Source organism: Ictalurus punctatus, chromosome 17, assembly GCF_001660625.3.
Source record: "Ictalurus punctatus breed USDA103 chromosome 17, Coco_2.0, whole genome shotgun sequence".
NCBI lineage: Eukaryota > Metazoa > Chordata > Actinopteri > Siluriformes > Ictaluridae > Ictalurus > Ictalurus punctatus.
The window spans coordinates 13,156,212-13,178,560 of record NC_030432.2 but is presented as its reverse complement, the minus strand read 5'-3'; the positions used below and the strand labels follow the sequence as shown (position 1 = coordinate 13,178,560).

Here is a 22,349-nt window from a genome sequence, read left to right as displayed (position 1 = left end):
TGAGTTCAGTTACAATCAAAAGTATCCAAATGTCTAAATAAGCGGAATTTGACATTACCCCATTGGCCTACAGAAATTATGCATGCGATATTTCTATCTACAACTTAAAATACAAGCGACATCCGGGTGTGAGTGAGATTTCTAGAAGCAGCATCAGACTTGGTTGTTTGCGGGGATTTGATTGGCTCACAGTGTGGTCCAGCCATGAGTCATGTCAGTGACGCGAGCAGAGAGAAGGGCAACGCAACAGCAGCACCCAGCATAGAGTCACAATCCATCCATATATTCTTCTCTCTGAACCAAAGCTGAAAACAACAGTTTAATAAAGAGAGAAAGGACCGCTTGGATTTTGCGGCTTGTTATCAGGTATGTCCGACGCCTTTACACAGAAACAGATGGTGTTTGTGATGCGCGGTTAGGACGCTGCTGTCTCCGTCATGGAGCATCCATGTTCTCTTGTTGACACAGAGGAAGAAGGGTGGGATGTACACGATCTGAAAACGCAGTGGTTCCGTTGCGTGTCGGTTGATATGTTAATATTTTTCATATGAGATTCGTTATTGTATTTGGCGAGCTTGCACACGAAATCCAGCTTCCTGCGCAGTAGACGGGGCGTTTCTCTTTTCTGATTAATGAGTAGTTTATTTCCTGTGTGCTGTGGTGTACGATAGCATCTCAACTATCCTGACAAACAGTAACAGGGTAAATTAACAATGATATTAACAAGTTTACCTTAAAAAAAAGGGTTTGTAAAAAAAATTCTGGTAAATGTTTAGCTAGCTTAAATTACATGTAGTATAAACAATGATAATATAGTGAGGTCGTTTTGAGGGTAATGCAGCTCTTCATCTTATTATTATTATTATTATTATTATTATTATTATTATTATTAGAAAGTAAACCCCGTATAATAAGTGCTAAATTATTATTATTATTATTATTATTATTATTATTATTATTATTATTATAGTTGTTCTTGTTATAATAAAAAGAAGAAGAAGAGCTTAAATTACATGTTCTCCACACCACAGTGACAATGTAATGGGTTGTTTGTCGGTATTGCAGCTATTATTATTATTATTATTATTATTATTATTATTATTATTATTACCTCCAAAAACATGAGGGGTTAGGGTTAGCTAAATATCGGCACCATGAGCAGCAAAAGAAGCTTTGTGACATGTTTTTGGGTAGAGTCCAATGAACAGTGTATGAGGAGTTAGAAAATGCAAACGTTTCTATCATAAAAAAAAACAAAACATTTATTTTAAAAATAACTAAAAATATCTACTTCTTAGAAATTATGTCCAGTATGTGGTGCTGTTCTGAAACTGCTCAGGTAGCATCTGGGCATGATTGTTATCATGCAGGAAAGTATTATAAGCCAAAAAAAAGCCTTCTTTGATATCTACTAAGCGTTACGGAGTTATACCCTCACATCCATTTTGGTGTGCATTATATAAGTGATATGTAAGCTTTCTGTTGACCTTTACTGTTAACCTTTTTTTCAGATACAGTAATTCCACAGATGTTGCCTTGGTTATATAATTTACAGTAATGTTGTAGATTGATGTGTTAATTGAAATTCAAATAAATAAGCAGAACAAATATTAATTTTACATTGAACATTTTAATAGGCCTTTAAAAATACCAATTGGCGGCCGATCGGTCGGATCATACCAAGGTAACGGACAAGTATGGAACATGAATGATCAAAAATGTTTCTGAACACTATAACTACTCTGAACAAGAGAACTAGGCTGGAATAACGTGGACTACTTTACATGTAAAACATGTTGCATTCTAAAAACATTCACATACGAATGATGTAAATTGGGACAAAGGTCGCATCTCGTTAGCCGTGACATTGTTAAATCTCCGGCTCTCAGCCACTCACTGAACAGAGCAGACGCAGAGAGAGGTGTGATTGCAGCGGGAAAGCAACTCACGCTTGCAGGACAGTACTGGCCACATTTGGAAAGTCGCTAAGGTTTGTTCTAAAAGTTGCTCGATTTGTCGCTATGCACTTAAAAAAAAAAAAAAAAAAAAAAAAAAAAAAAAAGCACTAAAGGGGTCTGAAAAGTCGCTATGCACATTCTATTTGCAAAGCAATAAAATACACAGAGTACCCAAATGATGCCCTGTCTGTGTTTTTCTTGAAAAAATTCGTACCCCCTTCCGATCTCTCTGCGCCCCCCTGGTTGAGAACCACTGGGTTAGATTTTGTCAGAATTATTGGACACATGTACATGTTATTTAAATTTACATCACATTGCTGAACAGGTTACATTTCTATTAAAGAAATATTAAATGTAGTGTAGCATGGATTTAATTAATATTTTCAGTTCTCATTTCCTGAAATAATTACTGAGGAGTAATTTACCGTCTTCCCTATCAACAGACAGGGAATCCAGCAATCAGCATTTCAATTCTTTAAAATGGTGGAAAGGCTTCTTATAAGCATTGTAGCAGAAAATTCAGTGATCAGTGACTCATTCCATGTTTCTCCAGACAGTAGGTTGTACTTACTTTTGCAGGGTAAACACTTGTCACAGCTTCCACTCCCATGGGAATTCAGTATTCATACTGCCTATTGTCTTAGGCAGATTAAAAACTCAGACAATAATATGGGTCAGGCTGAAATAAACATTATAGTTGGAGTTCAAAATACATCCATACAAGTCTCATGATTAACAAGACAGGACATTAGACATAAATTAGTCAAGGGTCATGTGATAGTATACAGTTTGTTTTTTTGTTTTTTTTTTAATTTAGTACTATTGTGCTTCTTGCAAAAAGCTAAAACAGTCCAAACAATTGTCAGGTGCTGATTATTTGAACTGACTTTGAAAGATTGTGTGATTTTATATTTATTTATGGAATTATGGTAAGGTAAATTTAATAAGGTCAAGCCAAATGGTCTTAAATCACTTCTATACCACTTGGGCTGACACTTGGGCTAATGCGCCTCTGTGGGAAATCACCAACATCAAATAAACTGTGTCTGAGTGGTATATGCGTGGCATCACCACTCACTGAATTATTAAAGTGGTTACACCATGCTGCTGTCTGATTCAATGTGTGTTCTATTTCCAGGCCACAGTCATATATAGAAAAATGACTAAAGACGACACTGCCGATGTAGAGGAGGCCCAGCCTACCTCCGATTTTACCATTCCAAAACATGAATCTCGCAAGAAGCCCATAGTCCATCCATCTGCCCAGGCCCCGCTCCCCAAAGACTATGGTGCGTGTCTGGAAGTGTTTTATGGAATATGTGCACTCTGTATACTCTTGTTTAAGAGTTATGATGCGAGTCTCGGAAATTATATTATAATTAGATGACTATGTTTCAGTTAAATGTTATCACTCAGTTGAAAAACCTCTCTCAGTAAAAATGCTACTTATATTTCATTGCTATTTCAGCCTTCACATTCTTTGATCCGAATGACCCAGCCTGTTTGGAGATTTTGATGAATCCCAGCACCACCGTCCCTGAGCTGTTTGCTATCATCCGTCAGTGGGTCCCCCAAGTGCAGCACAAGATTGACATAATCGGTGAAGAGGTGAGAGACAGTCTCTGTGTTTTGCACACCAATATGACAATAAAACTACAGGTCGAAATACATTCAAATGCAAGTATGCAGGGAAACATTACAAACAATTTATTGTGGTCTAAAACATGTCCATACAAGCAGTATAAGCAACATCTTTTCTATTCTATTCAAAATAATACTTGTCAGGTGTAAAGGGGATTAAATTGGCATGTATTTTCTAATTATATGGTTTCACCTAGATTCAGTGCCAACTAAATATTTTCATACTGCTTGTGTGAGGTGCAGTTTGCCATGTACTTATCAAATTGCATGCGTCATTGTCTTCATTTGGTCTTGTATTACAAAAAAAAGAGGGCCAATGTTTTCGGTTTATAGTAATAGTGAAATAGGTGTGATACAATCAATTCATCAAAATGTTGTCTTCACATTGTTTGTCTTTTTAAAATTAAAGGTCCACTCATTTATTTACTGACACAGATTGTGGACTTTTGTCTTTATCTTCAATAGTGCCTTTTTGTAGACTTGAGATTGTTGCCAGTTTGGAACAGAAGGATGTATTTATCTGGCTGTTAAGAAGAGTCAGGTTTCTGATGCTGAACAGAAAGTTTGTTGTATAGGCTTGTAGAGTCATGTTGCATTCCTGTGCCATTAAGCAAGAGGCTTGTAGAGAATATAGGGGTCAGTTAGTATATTTGATGACCAGGAAAACCAAGTTAAAATGTGGTCTTATTGTTCTACTTTTACAATATTTTATCAATAGCTCATCAACAATTAAACTTTGATTCTAACGGAGTGATGACCATAGTACAACAGAAAAACTACAGTCAGTCTACTTGATTAGCAGGATCAGCTTTATTTTATATATATATATATATATATATATATATATATATATATATATATATATATATATATATATATATATATATATATATATATATAATATATGATATACATACATCAGTGTTAATGTAAAGTCTTAATCTAAAGTTTATATTTGTAACGCTCAGTTTGTGGATTTTATTTGAAATAAATGGGAAAATGGTACTGAATAAAAAAAATCGTACTAATCGAAGAAATAATCGGCTGATTAATCGATTATGGCAATAATCATTAGTTGCAGCCATAATATGAAGTATATATAGAAGTGCTTACTTGAGTGAAGGGTATTTTGTTATGCCTCAACATATTTGTGTAGTGATGTGTATACTCATGCATGTTCCAATACATATGTTTGTTTTCCATTTTGGCATGTTAGGATCAATTTTTTTGTTGATTCCTTGTTTTCAATATTCTCTTTTGAAAATGCCACATTTGTAATGTGTGGGACTTGATCTCTCTCTACCACTAACACACACAATGACTTCTGTATTATAAGGATCAATAAAGATATATGTTGTTGCCTGTATCTCTTGAGACTACCTCTAGAGTAGCTGGTGCAGGGATTGATGGCTAAGATGATAAGCCTACTCCATTAGCCTGTCCGACAAATTGAGCCTTGCTCTAAATCACTGCTTTGAATAGATCTGTGAGAGAAGCTACTCTTTTACAGAATCGGCACAGAGCAAAGAGGACCCAGAATTGGGATAGTTACTCAAAAAAATTTAATTCATTACAAAATTACTAATTACTTTTTTCAAAATGTAATGAGGACTACTTCACACATTAATTTACATCTAAATTACCCCCCAAAAACCCATGCAAATCTGTACCAGAAAGTAAATGAATGGCAGCCAGTAGCCCTTTCTTTAAGTACTAGTAACAGTAAACATGTTTTAAATGAATTGTCACTGTCTCTGTATTTGCTTTGAACAAAGTCAGTTTTAGCCAGTTATATAGTATTTCATTCAAATTTAACCAGTAGCAACATATAGTCCAATAAGAGTTGCCTTGTAATAAAAAAGCTTACAAAGTAGTCTAACGAAACATGACTATGTATGTATTTATGTATGTGACACTTTTATGTGTCACAGGTATCTTGTTCAGTTGAAAAGAAATAATCTCTTCCTGAGTTACCTTCACTCCAGAATAAAAATTCAGTTTAACTTATTTGGGTAAGTTTGGGGCACTGTTTCCTTAGGCTTTTAAGGAGAATATAACTTATCTATGGGGCAATGACACTGAAAACATTTCAACTCAGAAATAGGCAGCCACATGTTTATATGGCACATGTAGAATGGTTTCTCAGGGTCACGGGGCTCAGTCATCAACAATTGCTAGAGGGTGCAATTGCACGATCATACATTTTATATTTCACATGATGTTGCAAGTCTGTTTAGCCCTGCCACACTATCAAACCCCATCCTCCATGTACACACACTCACATACTTACACAAAATGGCTGCCCATTATAAGTGGAGATCTCTGAGAGCCTGGGGAAAGTTAATCTAATACAGCTGTGTGAATGACTCAGCAGAACTGAATTCCTGTTTCATCCATCACACCTGCTAATTCATCACATCCTTCATTATTATGTGTAAGGAGGTAATTCTGCTAATTGGCACTCGTTTTTCCAGTGTGTAGGCATGAGCAGGCTGTTGTTCTTTTCCTACCATATCACACAGCAGTGGTTAAGACATTGGACTACTATTTGGAAGGTCATGAGTTCAAATCCCAGCACTGCCAAGCTGCAAGGCACTTTAACGCTGAACTGCTCAGATGTATAAATGAGATAAATGTAAGTTGCTCTGGATAAGGGCGTCTGCCAAATGCCATAAATGTAAACTGAAGCTCTTGCATTCCAGATTTTAAAGCGTGGATGTCATGTTAATGACCGTGATGGACTGACAGACATGACTCTCCTGCACTACAGCTGCAAAGCAGGGGCTCATGGAGTGGGTGAGTCTCAGGCTCTAGATCCTCTCATATCAAGATCCATGTGTTTCAGGGTGAATTTAGGTATTGCTTGTTTAATGGTCTTATTAAAACAATATAAGCTTAAAATCCAAGCACTACTTTGGTACAGAGATACAACTGCTATTGGGTGCAGTAGTATATGTCAGTAGATACTGCAGTATCCCTCGTGAGATCAATACGTATTTAGAGTGTAAAGAAAGAGATAACAAGAAAAAGTAACAATGAGTGAAAGTTGACTGCATGCAAGCATTGAAGTAAAACTAAGTGTTGAGTCCAAAAACATTAAACTAAATGTAAACTAAAGTAACACAAGAATGACACTAAAAGCTAAGGAGTTACATAATTTAAATACAAGAATAACAGAAGTCTTCTGCAAACTTAATCAAACATTTAGGTTATTGTGCAGTTAATAACTTTTAGAGAATTTGGAGAGTAAGGCAGATTCTGTTTGGAAAGTAAAGCACATTTTTTGTTCGGACTTTAGAAAAAAAACATAAGGGGAAAAAACCCCAACTGTAATTCTGTAATATGGTCCAAAGTTTCTGTAATATGGTCCCTGGTCTTGTATGAATAAAAATGGCCACAGTGAACAGTCATTTTTTTGGAAAGAATTGTATTTTTTGCTAACCTTGTATACAATTGTATTTCATTATGGATTGTCAGGAGACCCTGAGGCAGCCCTCAGGCTGACCAATCAGCTGATTGCTCTAGGTGCAGATGTCAGCCTCCGCAGTCGTTGGACCAACATGAATGCACTCCACTATGCTGCTTACTTCGATGTTCCTGAGTTGATCCGGGTTCTGCTTAAAGCTTCTAAACCTAAAGGTTAGATTACGCACATTCACAACACTTAAACCCTGTTTATCTTGCCATTGCTCTATTAGAACTGTGGCAAATTGTCATATTAACCAGGTCTGCATGTCTGAACACTTTCCCGATTAAGTAAAGAAGCCACATGGACCACACAGTAAAGTAATAAGAATAGGTTAACTCCATGTCTATGCAGCATCATTATTGTACTTAACTCTTGATGTGTTTGGATATGTATATCTCTCTCTCTCTTTCTCTGCATGATTTCAGTACAGAATGAGTCATTATTTTTTCAGATTGTTGTTTTCCCAGCTCTGAGCTTTATCAGGAGATCCTACTGGAAAATATAGTCCTTATGTTCTTCTTATAGGTCCCTGTTTATATACTGATGTTTACTTTAAAAGAATATACAGTATACTAATCAAACTGTTTAGGTCTCAACATATAAGGTCACAATTTGATTGCAAATGTCATATGTCCCATAAAATAATGATGATGAAGCAGCTAATGAGCATTTAAAGCTGTGGGGCATCTAATTAGTTTGATAACATGCCTGCTCATCATTTTTCTCTGCAGTACTCAACTCTACCTGCAGTGACTTCTACTATGGCACTGCCCTGCATATTGCTGCCTCCAACCTCTGCCTGGGAGCTGTCAAGTGTCTTCTGGAGCATGGAGCCAATCCCACTGTCAGAGTATGACTAACTGCTGTTGGCAAAGTCTGGCAATCTTTAGTCAGCTAATGTCTTTTAAAACCAAAGCATCATTAATCATGTAGCGAATCTAGGCGTGGTGGGCTGAGCACAGATACACAGTAGGTACAAAATAGTGCACATTTATTTAAGAAAGTGTCTTGAAGTGGGGAGGAGTGGAGTGAAGTGCTCTGGTGGCTCTTGGTCGGTGCTGGGATCCAGGTATCATGTCTGAGTGGCGTTGTGGAGTGACCCAGGAGGTGTGCAAATCTGTGGAGAAGCCAGGGGGTTCTGGAGAGGCAGCCACTGAGCATAGTCTTCCTCTGATCTATTTTCTTGTACAGGAGACAGAGAGAGAGGCATTAATAGAGTCATTTTATACTGAACAAGTTTCCTTTTCTACTCACTTCACCAGAATGATAAGGGCCAAGTCCCTGCTGATGTGGTTCCTGATCCCATGGACATGAGCCTGGATAAAGCAGAAGCAGCCATGGTGGCTAAGGAGCTAAAGCAGCTGCTGTTAGATGCAGTGCCCCTCAGCTGTAACCTTCCCCGTGTCACCTTGCCCAACTATGACAACATTCCTGGAAACCTCATGCTGTCTTCTCTTGGTCTGAAGTTGGGTGAGCGTGTGCTTCTGGATGACATGAAGGTGAGTGGGGAAACACAAGAATAAAAACTAAAAAGACAAAAACTAAAAGTGATGGATGAAGACAGCAGCATAGTTACTGGACACCAAGCAGGTTAAGATTCCTTTTTTTGAATGCCCATGTCAATTGAATTCCATCTGGCTCCATTAACTGTTAGTATTGTTCATTAAATGGTAGTAATTAAAGTTCTTACTATATACAGTTACTAGTATTGTTCATACAGTAGGACACAGTATAGCATATAACTGAATGACTTCACACTTGTACAGTAGGTGTAAATTAAGCCTAAATTATGGCTCAACAGTCTGTCAGTAATCTCTAGTATGAGTTATGCTATCAGGGCAAATTTCAGTCTATTTATCTAGCATTAGCTAACTATCTATTGACAACAAGCTCAATAACAGATAGCTGCAGTGGTATGATAGGTTGTGAAGATAAGTTGTGCAATGCAAATTGGTTGGTAAGTGATTCCAAGTATCTGTTCTTCTGGAGATGTTATTCACACTTGCTTCTGTTTCTGCAAATTATACCAAGCTACTTCCGTTATGTTTTATCTAAAAAGCTATCAGTTGCTTAATGTGTTACATTCTTTAATGACATTCAAACATTTCTCTGTAACAATAAAAAAATGGATGCTTGGAAGGATAACATTTATATTAATTTATATAATTATAATATATTAATTTATATAATTTTAAGAAGGTATCAGTGGCTAGGGGGGGTTTGATCTTGAGCTCATGTTACTGTGTGGAGTTTCACATGTTCTCCCTGTCTCTACATGAGTTTTCTCAGTGTTCTCTGCTTTCCTTGTACCTCCCAGAAACATTCTCCTAGGTGTTAATGAGTATATGAATGTGTGTGTGTGGTGCCATGGGATGGATTGGCAATTACTTTCACGGTGTATTTCTACCTCACACCTGGTGGTCCAGGGATACACTCCAGATCCATTATAACACTGACCAGGATAAAGCGGTCGCATAAGTATGTGTGAGAGACAAAGAAAATTAATAAATATATAATCTGGCAATGGTTTCACACCACTGACCTTTTGTTTTGTGTTCTCCTTCATTTGTTTGTAGCTTACTTGGTAGAGGAGTGCAGGGACATAGAGTACTGGAACAGGGACTACCTGTTCCAGCTAAAAGCACAAATACAACAGTCAACTAGCATGATGTCCAAGGGCACTGAGCCTGGATAAATCAGTAATTGAGCATAGTTTAATATTGTTAATTATTAGTTGTGTTACGAGACTGGGACTGGAAGTAAGTGCAGGATCAAAGTCTTTATTGACAACTACAGTCAGCGTACAAGAAAACGGGAACCAACATCTTAACAAGAACTCAAACTGAGGCATGAAACTTAGAACAAGACTTGGAACTGCTACCGCTCATCACAATTACCCACTTAAACAAAATACTCATTTGTCGCTTACCTATGGCATGAAACAAGAAACTAGACATGGCAATCATTTATTTAGGACAGGGGTGTCCAATCTTATCCACAAAGGGCCTGTGTGGGTACAAGTTTTTATTCCAGCCAAGCAGGAGCCACACCTGATTCCACCGGTTTAATCAGTTGATCTTGGATTTCAGTAGACTCAGGTGTGGCTTCTGCTTGGTTGGAATGAAAACCTGCACCCACACCGGCCCTTTCCGGATAACATTGGCCACCCATGATCTAGGACTTTGGCCTGAAACAAGAAATGGTGTTCATTTAACTAAGACTATGGCATGAACCACGAAATCAGAGCATAACATGGAAACATTAACGCGTCTCACCTTTACCCCGGTATATAATACTGTGCAAAGTGCGCAGCAACGCGAGGGGTTTAAATAACAACTGTGATTTACCTTGAGTGCTGACAGCTGGTACCAATCATTACACTCCCGAAAAAATCAACCAATGACTGAACAGGGTGGAAACCAAACCGTAACAAACGCACATGTTCTTTGTAAACAAAGTCTCTATGCAACGTGCACCCCTGTGCTCTCCGTGCACGTCGTCGCCGCAGCGCCATCTGCCGGCAAGATCATGACAAGTTGTTGTTATAAATTTCACTGATTTGCCAATAGCATTGGCATATCGCTATGGCACCAGAGGAATAAAATGTATTGATGTGTACTGCTATAGGAAAATAATCAACTTTGAGTTGGTAACACACCATCACATTGTTGATGATTTTCCTTAAACAGTACACCCTGTTCTTATTTCTTGCATATTCAGCTGACATTTTAATATTACCAAGTTCCAGAATTGCAAAAACAAAATAAACATGTGCTTTTATGCATCTCTGGCATTTATATATATAACCATAATAAGGGTTATTGACTCTCTCATCAGAACACTAGCACAGACAGAACAACACAGAATAAAATGATGTATTCACCACAGTGCTGTTTAAGTAACCTTTAACTGTCTGATTTGCATCAGTGGTATTATTACATCTTGTATTTTAGTTAAAGGCTCATTTATCTGTCCTAATACAGTGCCGTCCACTAATTTTGGCACCCTTGGTAAATATGAGCAAAGAAGGCTGTGAAAAATTGTCTTTATTGTTTAACCTTTTGATCTTTTGTAAAAAAAAAAAAAATTAATTAATTAATTAGTTAATTAATTAATTAATTAATACTCTACTCTCATTGATATCAAACAATTGCACAAAAAAAACCTTATCTTTGTTAATTATATGTGTGGCACAATTATTAGCACCCCTAGGAATTAATATGAGAAAATATAAGTATATTCCCATTGATATTTTACATTTTTTAGTACACCTGGGTGACTAGGAACAGGAAATTGTTCAACCATGACTTCCTGTTTCATAGGGATATAAATATGAGGTGTAACAGGCCAAATTCCCTTCGTCATTCGGGTAAGGAATGTGTACCAAGGAATATAGCTGTGATGTGCGGCAAAAGGTTGTTGAGCTTCACAAAATGGGAAGTGGCTATCAGAAAATAGCACAAGCACTGAAAATGCCCATTTCCATTTCCATCAGGGCAATAATTAAGGAGTTCCAGTCAATTGGAAATGTTATGAATCAACCTGGAATTGGATGTGTGTCTGTATTATCTCAACGCACTGTGAGGAGGATGGTTTTAGTGGTCAGAAAATCTCCAAGGATTACAGCTGGAGTTGCATCTTGGGGTCAGAAAGTCTCCAAAACTACAATCCGAAGTCACCTACATCACCACAAGTTGTTTCAAATGGTTTCAAGAAAAAAGCCTCTACTCTCATCCAAAAACAAACTGAAGCATCTTCAGATTGCTAGACACTACTGGAACTTCAAATGGGATCGGGTTCTGTGATCAGATGAAACCAAAGTTTTTGGCGCACACAGAGAAGTAGCCATATGGAAAAGTTCCTCATGCCCACGATTAAATATGGTGGTGGCTCTTTAATGTTTTGGGGCTGTTTTTCTGCCAGGGAACCTGGACATTTTGCTAGGATACATGGCATCATGGACTCCATCAAATATCAACAGATATTAAATGAAAACCTGACTGCCTCTGCCAGAAAGCTTAAAATGGGCCGTGGTTGGATCTTCCAGCAGGACAATGATCCAAAACAAACATCGCAATCAACACAAACATGGTTTACTGACCACAAAATCAAGGTCCTGCCATGACCATCCCAGTCCCCTGACTTGAAACCCATAGAAAACCTGTGTGGTGAACTGAAGAGGAGACTCCACCAGCGTGGACCTCGAAATTTGAAGGCTGTGGAGAGATTCTGTATGGAGGAATGGTCTCAGATCCCTTGCCATGTATTCAACTTTATCAGGTATTATAAGAGACTCAGAGCTGTTATCTTGGCAGGGAGGTAGCACAAAGTATTGACTAAAAGGGTGCCAATAATTGTTGCACACCTATATTTAACAAAGATATGTTTTTGATAAACCTGTGTTTTGTTTGCTATAGTTCCATGAGAGTATTTATGTGAATTTTTTTGAACAAAAGATCAAAATGTTAAACAAAAAAGACAATTTTTCACAGCCTTCTTTGCTCATATTTACCAAGGTTGCCCAATATTAATGGAGAGCACTGCATATAGCCTGTTTTCTTCCTCAGGCGGGCACCCTTCGTTTCTGTGGAACCACTGAGTTTGCTAGTGGTCAGTGGGTGGGCATTGAGCTGGATGAGCCAGAGGGCAAGAATGATGGGAGTGTGGGTGGAGTTCGCTATTTCATCTGTCCTCCCAAACTGGGTACGCATATCTTCATCCTTTAATACTGGTCTAGAAATTTTTATTAAATACTAATTACTTATGTTTGCCCTTATTTTACCACAAATCTTTTAGTTAACATTTCTGTCATGGATTTTTAAAAATACCTTAAATTGGAGAAAGGCACTGTTTAATAAAAATTATTATAAATTCTAATAAAATAATACATTATTATTATTATTATTATTATTATTATTATTATGCTTATTATTTTTATTATGGTTATTATTGTGTTTATTATTATGATTATTATTATGCTTATTATTATTATTATTATTATTATTATTATTATTATTATTATGTTGCAGGAATCTTTGCCCCTGTGTCCAAAATCAAAAAAGTTGTGGATCAAACCCCTTCCTCAGTCACCTCCACTCCCAAAACCCCCCGCATGGACTTTTCCCGTGTCACTGGCAAAATCAAGAAAGAGAAAAAAGAGAAAGATCATGAGAAATGTGAGTAAGATATTAAAAATGACATATGTTACCATATATTTTGTTATACAACAGTTAGTTCCAGTCCACTAATTTGAGTGGACAAGCAGAGTTTGAATGAGTGCTGATATTTTGCATACATTTCAGTTCCCTACATTAAATTCCAATTCTAGCAATAGTTCATTACATTGAAACTGTCACTACACTTACTACGGGCTGTCAGTCAGTCTGTGTGTTGAATGACAACACGTAACACTATCCAGTTGTGACTTCTTTGGGGAGTATTTTCATTGACGTGGCAAAAATACACAAAATATTTAGCCGTATTGTGTCAGTTACTCAATATCAATTTCTTGCTTGTAGAACTGTTGTATAAAAGCAATATCCCACTCACAGTCTATGATTAACTACAGCCCAATCACAGCCGGTCTGATATTCAGGATAACAGCACTCTTGCTTATGCAATATTACTTAAAATATAACTATTGTTACTATTATAATTATTAGTAGTTAAATAACTATTATGTAGTGCTGTAATGTTCTAGTAAATTTGTCTGTTCTGTTACTATTAATTACTGTAATTACAGTAATTAATTATTGTACTGGCGAGCTAAAAACTTAGACGCATCAGATAATTACAGTTATGAAAGAAATGCTTTAGATGATAAAACACAATTCTCCTAAAACCATGCTCATATTTTTCCTCTAGCGTTGAGGAAGAAATCTCGGTCAGTGGCCAGTCTGGATCCTGATGGAGTGAAGATTGAAGTGGGAGACCAGGTTCTAGTGGCTGGACAGAAGCAAGGAATTGTGCGTTTTTATGGCAAAACAGACTTTGCACCAGGTATGTCAGTTTATGTCAGGTAAGCTATTTCATGGGATCAGACTAAATATTTTGGTATTTGCATTGCTATAGCCACAAATGCAGTATATACTTTACACATATTTTAGTAGGTGTATATGTGAACCTTGGAGGTGCCATATCTTTGTTGAAATATGAAATGAAATGTTTTTCTTTTAGATACATCTTAACCACAAGTAAAGTTATAGCATTTTAATGCTATAAGAGGATTGATTAAGTAACTATGGATCGTGACCATATTCATTAGAAATACTTGAATAAACACATTTGGCATATTCATCCTAGAGCCTCTGGCTCAGGCAAAATTCTTTGAGCAAAGCCAGGTCACAAAAAAACTGACCTGACGCAGTGCCTAAATTGAGAGCATAAATGTTTGAATTACAACATAGATTTTTTAAAATTCTGTCTGTCTGCCATGCTGATCACTGTATCTGTGTTTGTCTGGGTTTCTCCCTAGGCTTTTGGTTTGGTGTGGAATTGGAGCAGCCCACTGGGAAACATGATGGCTCTGTGTTTGGAGTTCGCTACTTCAGCTGTTTGCCCAAATATGGAGTCTTTGCACCACCTTCACGTGTTCAGAGGTAAAATATTGTCAGTTATCATTAGCTGTCTGGTTTGTGATTAGATTCTTACTCATTAGCTGAACTTTTCGCTTATACTCTCTCAGGAGTTGAACTCTCACTCTAACAGAAGAACACAACAGCCAGTCTATAAAGCACCTATAATATCATTTACGGCATTTGGCAGACGCCCTTGTCCAGAGTGACTTAGATTTGTCTAATTTTTTTTATACAACTGAACACTTGAGGGTTAAGGGCCGTGCAGTGGAATGTGAACTCACAACTTTCTGACCAGTAGTCCAAAGTTTTAACCACTGAGCTTCCACTGCCCACCACTGACATTTTAAAATTTCTGTTTTAAGATATATGATTGTGAAACATCACTGGATTTTTTTTTTTATTTGCAGAATTGGAGGACCAAAAGAATCCCAGGGTGATGGGAAGCTGGTGAAGAAAGTTCACCAGGTGACTAGTAAGTATAAGGAGCATGCTCATCTTTTGCTGACCATCCACTAAAATATTTTATTCAATTCATATGTCTTCACTTTTTATAAGGTATTTTTAGACCAGCGAATTTCAACATGCTCTATATGCTTTATATGTAACACTGTTTCTTATACAAATATCACAAGCTTTATTTCTCATTTACTTTAATGATGTGCATGTACAGTATATTCTATGTAAAATATTTAGCCCCACCTGTTGGCTATAGAATGTAAAGGATATTGTAATGATTCTGCTGATTTGACCATCAGAATAGAATATATAGAAAACTCAGGTGTATCCCATAGACTACTGCATGTAGACTTGTTATAGTTCATCCATTGAAATTATTTTTTTATTAATAATGATATAAAGATGACAATCCTCTCATGTGAATTCCCCAGTGTCCCAGCCAAAGCGTAACTTCAGTGCGGTGAGGTCTCCCAAAGACATCACATCTGAGAACTCCATATCCAGGTATGCTGGTCTACCATGTGTTCCAGAAATGTCTCTTTTCAGAAACCCTAAAAACCCTGTAGTGTTTTTAAACCAAGATCTCACTTGTGACCTTTTTCTCCGTGTTTCAGCAGGTTGCTGTTCTGCTGCTGGTTCCCCTGGATGCTACGTGCAGAAATGCAATCCTAAACTCACTACTTATTACTCCTCTTCCCCATGCCCATCTTTCTATTCCTTCCCAAATGATAGTTATCCTCTCACTGTCCATCCATTTACATTTAATCATTTGGCAGATGCTTTCTTCAAAGCGACCTACAAATGAGACACAATATAATCCAAAAATGGAGCTGAGGATTAAAGGTTTTGCTCAAGGGCCGTCAGTTCTCTGGCAGTTTAACTCCCAATCTTCTTCTAACTAGCTCTAAACCTTAAAGCACTGAGCTAGCACAGTCTGAGCAGCCGTCCATCCTTAAATTGGGCTTTCCACTAAGAATCATGCAGACTGTCAGAGGCACAAATGTGCAAGGTCCCTCTCCCAGCCTTCCCCTTTGACTGCAGTTCAATAGCAAAAACTAGTGCCTTGTAAAGAAACAATGTCCTGCATTCCATTTGTTAATGATCAGTAAAAGAACAAGGTATCCTGAATTCTGAATTAGGGAAAAATCCCTAACAAAAGCCATTCATTAGTACAAAAATGTAGATAATTTTATGTTGCCAAAAATCACCCTAAAATGAAGGCCATAAAAACATACAGGCAGATGTCTTTGTGGGCTTTGGTTGTCTCTTTTTTATTTTAAGAAGCAGCTTTATTCAGTTTACCCACATACCCGGGCCTAAAATTTATCGTGGTTGCAGTTGCTTCATTATCCACTGTTATTATTTCAGTGGTCAGTCGAAAACCAAGCTTTTAAATGCCTTTACATTAGTTAGTTCGTTCAGCAGTTATTGCTTGTATGTGGATAATTCATGTCATTCTAAGAGATGTTAAATTTACATATACAATGACATTAAGTAGCAATACATTATCTAATGCTACAGGAGACAGGATTTATTGTAATTGTAATTGCTGTTCCCAATACAAGTATGCATTATATTCATATTGATGTGCTCTGCATGACAGTGGGCAGACATGGTTATACAGGCCAGTTAATTAACAGTTAAATAAAATAAATGTAATTTATAATAACCCACACTACCACACTACACTACATACTCTAAAGGGTTCATTAATAAACTCATATAATTCTGTAATTTTTCTATGTAAACCACAAAAATAGGACAAATACTACCCTAGTAAAATCACCTGTTTTAAAGAATAAGTATATTCAGTTAATTAGCCAATCAGTCAAATTATATAATGGAGTGACACTGAAACAGATTTACTTATGAAAGTAATTTTTATGTATAATTTAATGAGTCAACGATCATATTCAATTAATCTACAATAAATTCTTGTACATAATTTTCTGAAACATCTCTCTCTCTCTCTCTCTCTCTCTCTCTCTCTCTCTCTCTCTCTATATATATATATATATATATATATATATATATATATATATATATATATATATATATATATATATATATATAATTTAAGTTTTAATAGGTCTTATTAATGATCCACTTCAGCACTTCTAGCAGTCATGAAAGTGTGTAAATATATTTGTCAACAGCAATATTTAACCTACATCAACTTGCTCTTTGAATATGGCTGACATATTAGTGTTCTTAAGCACAGCATGACTCAGAGCTCCAATCTCAACTTTCTGCCTTTAACTAATTTAACTGTTTTGGGTCATCTCAGTTACCTTCATCACAAGCAGGATTAAGAGGAATTGTGACTCATCATTGGTCTACAGCTATTGGCAAACTGTGGGGGGAAAAAACTAAATTGGCTTGTATACCTTTTCTACAATCAACTTGATCAACAGAACTGCACAAAAAAAAAAAAAAAAAAAAAAGTCAAATGCAACACTGCTTAACAAATCTGGATTTTTTTCCATGGTGTTGTCATACTGCAACTTATTCATGTATTATTGAATTTGTGTAGTGCAATCATCGTCTCTGTAGTGATATGAGACTAGTGAAAGGCATTTAAGATTGAGTGCAAAACATCCTGCAGTATAACCAGTAGTAAATGCAATCACTGAAATGTGGCGATTTGTGACAAGTGTATTGTTTTAGGGTGACTTTTTAAGCTATACATATTTCAGTAAAATATACTATACATGTTCCATCAAAATGCTATTACTTCAATTTCTAAACATGTTTCATTTCATTCATTTTCAAAAGAAATAATGGGTAGATATTTTAACTGCAATTCAGAGTGCTGGAATATCTCTCTGTTTCATTCCTTACCAGATCAAGAGGTGGAAAAAATGTTTAAGTATTTAACGCATTTTGTTAATCTACCCAGTCATGTAGGCTACTTGATATTATTGATTTGTAAACATTTATTTGTCCAAAAAGATATATTTTGATAATTTCACTATGTATTTTTTAAATGTGCATCAGTTGGACAACCTGGTGTCAATATCCATGTTTGTGTTCATGTGAACTATCTACTACAAGAAATATTTGTGATGATTGTTCTGCTTGGAGTCAGTTCTGGGTTTGCTAACTAAGCTACTGCATGCTGTTATTATGAATTTGTTTTCCTTTTTTTTTTCAGTCGTGTATTAGCATGTTAATAACATCAAGTGGGAATCCCCCCACCCCCCATGGATATACCATGGATATACCATTTAATAGATATACCATTAATAAACGTGGTGTTTTCGTACATGATTTTCTTGCTGTGATTTGTAGAAAGCTTAAGCATACATGAATGGATATGTTGGTTTAAAAAAAGAAGAAGTACAAAACAACAATGCAGTTTATGCGAAACATTAAGCTTTATTTTGTTTAAAACCGCTGTTCTGTAAATAAAAAATAAGATAAATGAAAGTTGTTTAAGGATCTGGTGAGTCACTTGTGGTTTTCTGCCTCTTGCGTCGAGCCCGGCGATTTTTGAACCATACCTACAAGAGAGAGAGAGAGAGAGAAAAAGACTTCAGTACTACATTCAAACAAAGAAATTTAAGAAATCTCATCAAATACGGTGCCACATACAGTTCACACAGTATTGACATTGTAAATTAGTATTTAGCGCCCTCTGCTGTTTATATGACAAATTGCAACTAAAACACCAGCAAGCTTTCCTTATCCTTGTGAATTTTTGTGCTTTGCCGCGTGTTTACAGAAACCTGTGGCATAATACTACTGCAAATAAATTACGACATTTCATTTAAAATAAATTGCAATACAATATCACAGAGGTCAGGTTTGAAATGGCCATGAAGGCAGTTATCTTACCCGGACTGTCTCTTCACTGAGGCCCGTGCTTCTCGCCAGCTGTGCGCGCACTTCCGCAGTTGGATAGTCGGTGATGTTAAAGAGCTGATCGAGCTGCTTCACTTGACTCTCGGTGAACACTGTCCTAATGCGGTTTCGTTGCCTATGCTGAGGACTTTGATGACATTCCTCTCTTTCGTAATCTGTATTATAAGAAATTTGTCAATTAATCACTGGACCCAACACATTTAGCATATACAGCATAGTGATGTAGGCTGAGTACCCTGATTATTATGTAGGCTATAACATAGTTTATGTCAAAGAGACAGACTTTTTTTTTTGTAGACTATCTTTAATATTATACCTTCATATTTGAAATACAATTCAAGCAGCATGCAGTAGCCTACTATAAGAGAATATAGGATTTTGTTTGAGTAGAGACGCACACAGAGTTACATATAGGAGACACAGCATAATTATGGTGACTTTTCTTGTCCTGTAGAAGAGTCATGAAGTCACTTCCACGTTATTCCAAAAAAAAAAAAAGAAAGAAAGAAAGAAAGAAAATTATATAGCCTACACGTAAACTTATTAGTACCTATTAGAAATATAAGTCTTACCTGGCTGGGCATGAAACCAGTGCTCCCCGCCGCAGTAACCCATGTTAAAGTTGGTCTGATAGTAAGTGACCGGTCCACAGCAGTGGAAAGTGTTATAACAAGCTGCTGTGTCGTAGATGCCAGGGCAGGACGCAGGGAAACCCATCTGTGCTACCCCGCTAGCCTGAGCGTAAAAACCACTCGCTGAAGGCAGGCTCACGCTACTTAAATCTTCCTGAAAGGTCTGCGATGCTGATGAAAGTTCTGCATGTGTTTGAGGTCGCGTCCTTTCCCCCAGAATGTAATCGATAGTGAAGTTGGAGAACTTCGATGCATCCATGTTATCTTCTAATCATGAAATCCTGGTTCTGGTAACTCTCAGGTTGTTCTGTCTCCTTCTGAAGTAAGACTGAAATTTATCCTCTCAACCATCTTAAGTCCAAGGTAATCTTAAGTCCATTAATAGCTCTATTACTGGTCAATTATCACCTCTGTATTCATAGGGGAAGTACAAAGGTTCTTCAAAGGCCCACTACAAGGCAATTATCTTTTCATATGAAACTTAAAGGAGCTTGAAATCCTTTGTACTTCTAAAGTTTTGATTACTTTGACAATTTTTTCAAGGGAAACGTCCAAACTTAAAACATTCTTAACTATAGTAAGCCTAATATCTAGGCCTAATTAAAGATCTCGAACTCTGAACTGTTAAATGCAATGTTGTGAAGCGTAGGCCTAAGTGTACTTTAGGTTGTAATAGTGTACTTGATATATTCCAGTATGATTGCTCAACCAAAAAAATAATAATGGTTTATAGGCTATTATCGATGACATTTGACCAATCCTGTATTAAAACCACTGCTGTCACTGTTTAATTTCCCATCGTTTACTGGCTGTTCATGGGTGACTTGGGAATATCGACACATTGTTATCGACACACACACACACACACACACACACACACACACACACACACACACACACATATATATATATATATATATATATATATATATATATATATATATATATATATATATATATATATATATATATATATATAATTTTGATTCATTCTAAGAATCAAATAATTAAATAAACCAAATAAAATGTCTTTAAAAATAGTGTGGCAACAATTTAGAGCAATTTAAAGTTTTATCCAACTTTCACTTTAATAACAGTGGGGAAGATCAAATAGGTCTGCATTAAATCGTGGCCTTGTTTCGTGACCTCAGAGTCTGATGGGCTTTGAAATGATGACGTCACGCATTGATGTTAAGAGTTCAAAGCCCAAACGCGAATGAAGTGCAGCGAATTTCTCTGAAGTTTGACAGATGAAAGTCGACTTGTTGTACAAAAGACGATCTTGTGATCACCTTGAATAGATGGGGTCTGGACTTGTTCTTTTTTTTTATCAGTTTAATGCTGTGAAGGGTGATTGTGCAGGTTAAAAGGTAATAATTGTTACGTATTTCATTAATTGAAAGAAATAGGACACTCAGTGTCTCTGAAGTACAGTTGGTTGTCGTAGAGGAATATAAAGTGTGACAATGTCGCCATCTTTTTTTTTCACATGGGGGTGCTATTATTTAAAGCATAAACATCTCAGTTTTTGTTGATGTTGTTGTTGTTGTTGTTGTTGTTGTTGTTGTTGTTTTCAAAACTAGTTTAACATGAAATGATATGCATGATATGAAGTGCTGCTTAGAATAGAATTTGAGAAGTCTAATCCAATTAAAAGACAGCTATTTAGACTCTGATCCATTTCCCTCTAAAACATACTAGTAAATTGAGGTGAACTTAAAAGTAATAGATGAAAAATAATGCTGAAACCATAGGTCTTTCCCACAAGGAGTTTATTATGGTGCTTTAAATATCGCATTAACAATAACCACCCATATTATCAGCAGAGTTTCAGTTTTTTAAAGCTTTCTACTTATTTATATTATATTGTGATCATGGCACAGCTCTTTCACTGGCTATAATTTTGGATTGTTTTATACCACTAAATTATAAATCTGCAGAACAGATTAAGAATGCTAAATTATCCAATAGGTAAAGGTAAAAGATCAAAGCAGCAGCAGCTCAGGCATTAAAAACATTAACATCCATCAATTGGCTAACAATGAAAATAGCACAGCACATCACCACATGTTGCAGACTAAAAGACTATCTCTCTGAGCATAATATTGAATTATGAATTGATGTGACCCATTTTCAGTTTTCTGATACACATTTCTGTGAGTAGCAAGCACACATGAGCATGAGCATCCAACCACCACTGCAGTCAGGATTCGATTCGGGCCAACAGGCAATTAGCAAAGGCATAACCTCTTTCAAGCAGAAACTCATGCTTATAGTGAGGGATCCCAGCAATGGCGCTGATCTGAGCATGTAACATAGGGTTCACTGAACTTGACATGAATCCAAAAATGGCAAAAATAGATACAACTGTGCAACATCTAAACAAGTTTAAAGCAAACATAGAAAAACTGGGAAAGAGAAGCCTGTTGCAATTTAGTCTTTGGTATAAAAACAGAAACAGGCGGGTATTTACTGAAAGATAAGGCTCCTGTTTAGAATATATTCAGTCCAAGAGTGTTAGAAGTAAAAAAATATTGAGAAAATATATCTACTACCACCATGCATGTCACACATTTGTGTTTAGGAATATGCAACTGTTCATAACATATAACATTTTATTTTATCTTAATACTCTCTACATGCCAATAGCTCCCTACATGCCAGTAAAGCAAATGTTTCCTTGATTTGCCCTACTGTCTGCAGAAGCTTCTGTGATGTTATCACTCTTTTTGTTTTGTTTTTAAAGGCAAGT

At 36.5% G+C, this 22,349-nt stretch overlaps 2 protein-coding genes and 1 long non-coding RNA gene across 4 annotated transcripts; 1 reads left to right on the top strand and 2 right to left on the bottom strand.

Moving 5' to 3' along the window:
• Nucleotides 1–209: 209 nt before the first annotated feature.
• On the top strand, nucleotides 210–18,542 carry clip3 (CAP-GLY domain containing linker protein 3). 2 transcript variants are annotated; one of them, XM_017491618.3, is made up of 14 exons: nucleotides 210–366; nucleotides 3,097–3,247; nucleotides 3,427–3,566; nucleotides 6,302–6,395; nucleotides 7,077–7,238; nucleotides 7,800–7,918; nucleotides 8,331–8,567; nucleotides 12,636–12,771; nucleotides 13,098–13,244; nucleotides 13,933–14,067; nucleotides 14,543–14,666; nucleotides 15,053–15,117; nucleotides 15,533–15,605; nucleotides 15,719–18,542. In XM_017491618.3, the coding sequence occupies exons 2-14, from the start codon at nucleotides 3,118–3,120 to the stop codon at nucleotides 15,771–15,773; spliced, it is 1,617 nt and encodes a 538-aa protein (XP_017347107.1). In that variant the 5' UTR covers nucleotides 210–366; nucleotides 3,097–3,117; the 3' UTR covers nucleotides 15,774–18,542. The 2 variants fall into 2 exon arrangements, with proteins under 2 accessions (XP_017347107.1, XP_017347106.1); XM_017491617.3 differs by having other exon boundaries at nucleotides 15,716–18,542.
• LOC108278325 (uncharacterized) lies at nucleotides 9,457–10,384 on the bottom strand. The gene is made up of 3 exons (XR_001815311.2): nucleotides 10,344–10,384; nucleotides 9,611–9,703; nucleotides 9,457–9,520 (listed from the first exon to the last, which is right to left on the bottom strand). It is a non-coding gene; the product is annotated as an uncharacterized LOC108278325 (long non-coding RNA).
• Nucleotides 18,536–20,078, bottom strand: dharma. The gene is made up of 3 exons (XM_053687520.1): nucleotides 19,538–20,078; nucleotides 18,939–19,120; nucleotides 18,536–18,604 (listed from the first exon to the last, which is right to left on the bottom strand). The coding sequence occupies exons 1-3, from the start codon at nucleotides 19,854–19,856 to the stop codon at nucleotides 18,536–18,538; spliced, it is 570 nt and encodes a 189-aa protein (XP_053543495.1). The 5' UTR covers nucleotides 19,857–20,078.
• Nucleotides 20,079–22,349: the final 2,271 nt, after the last annotated feature.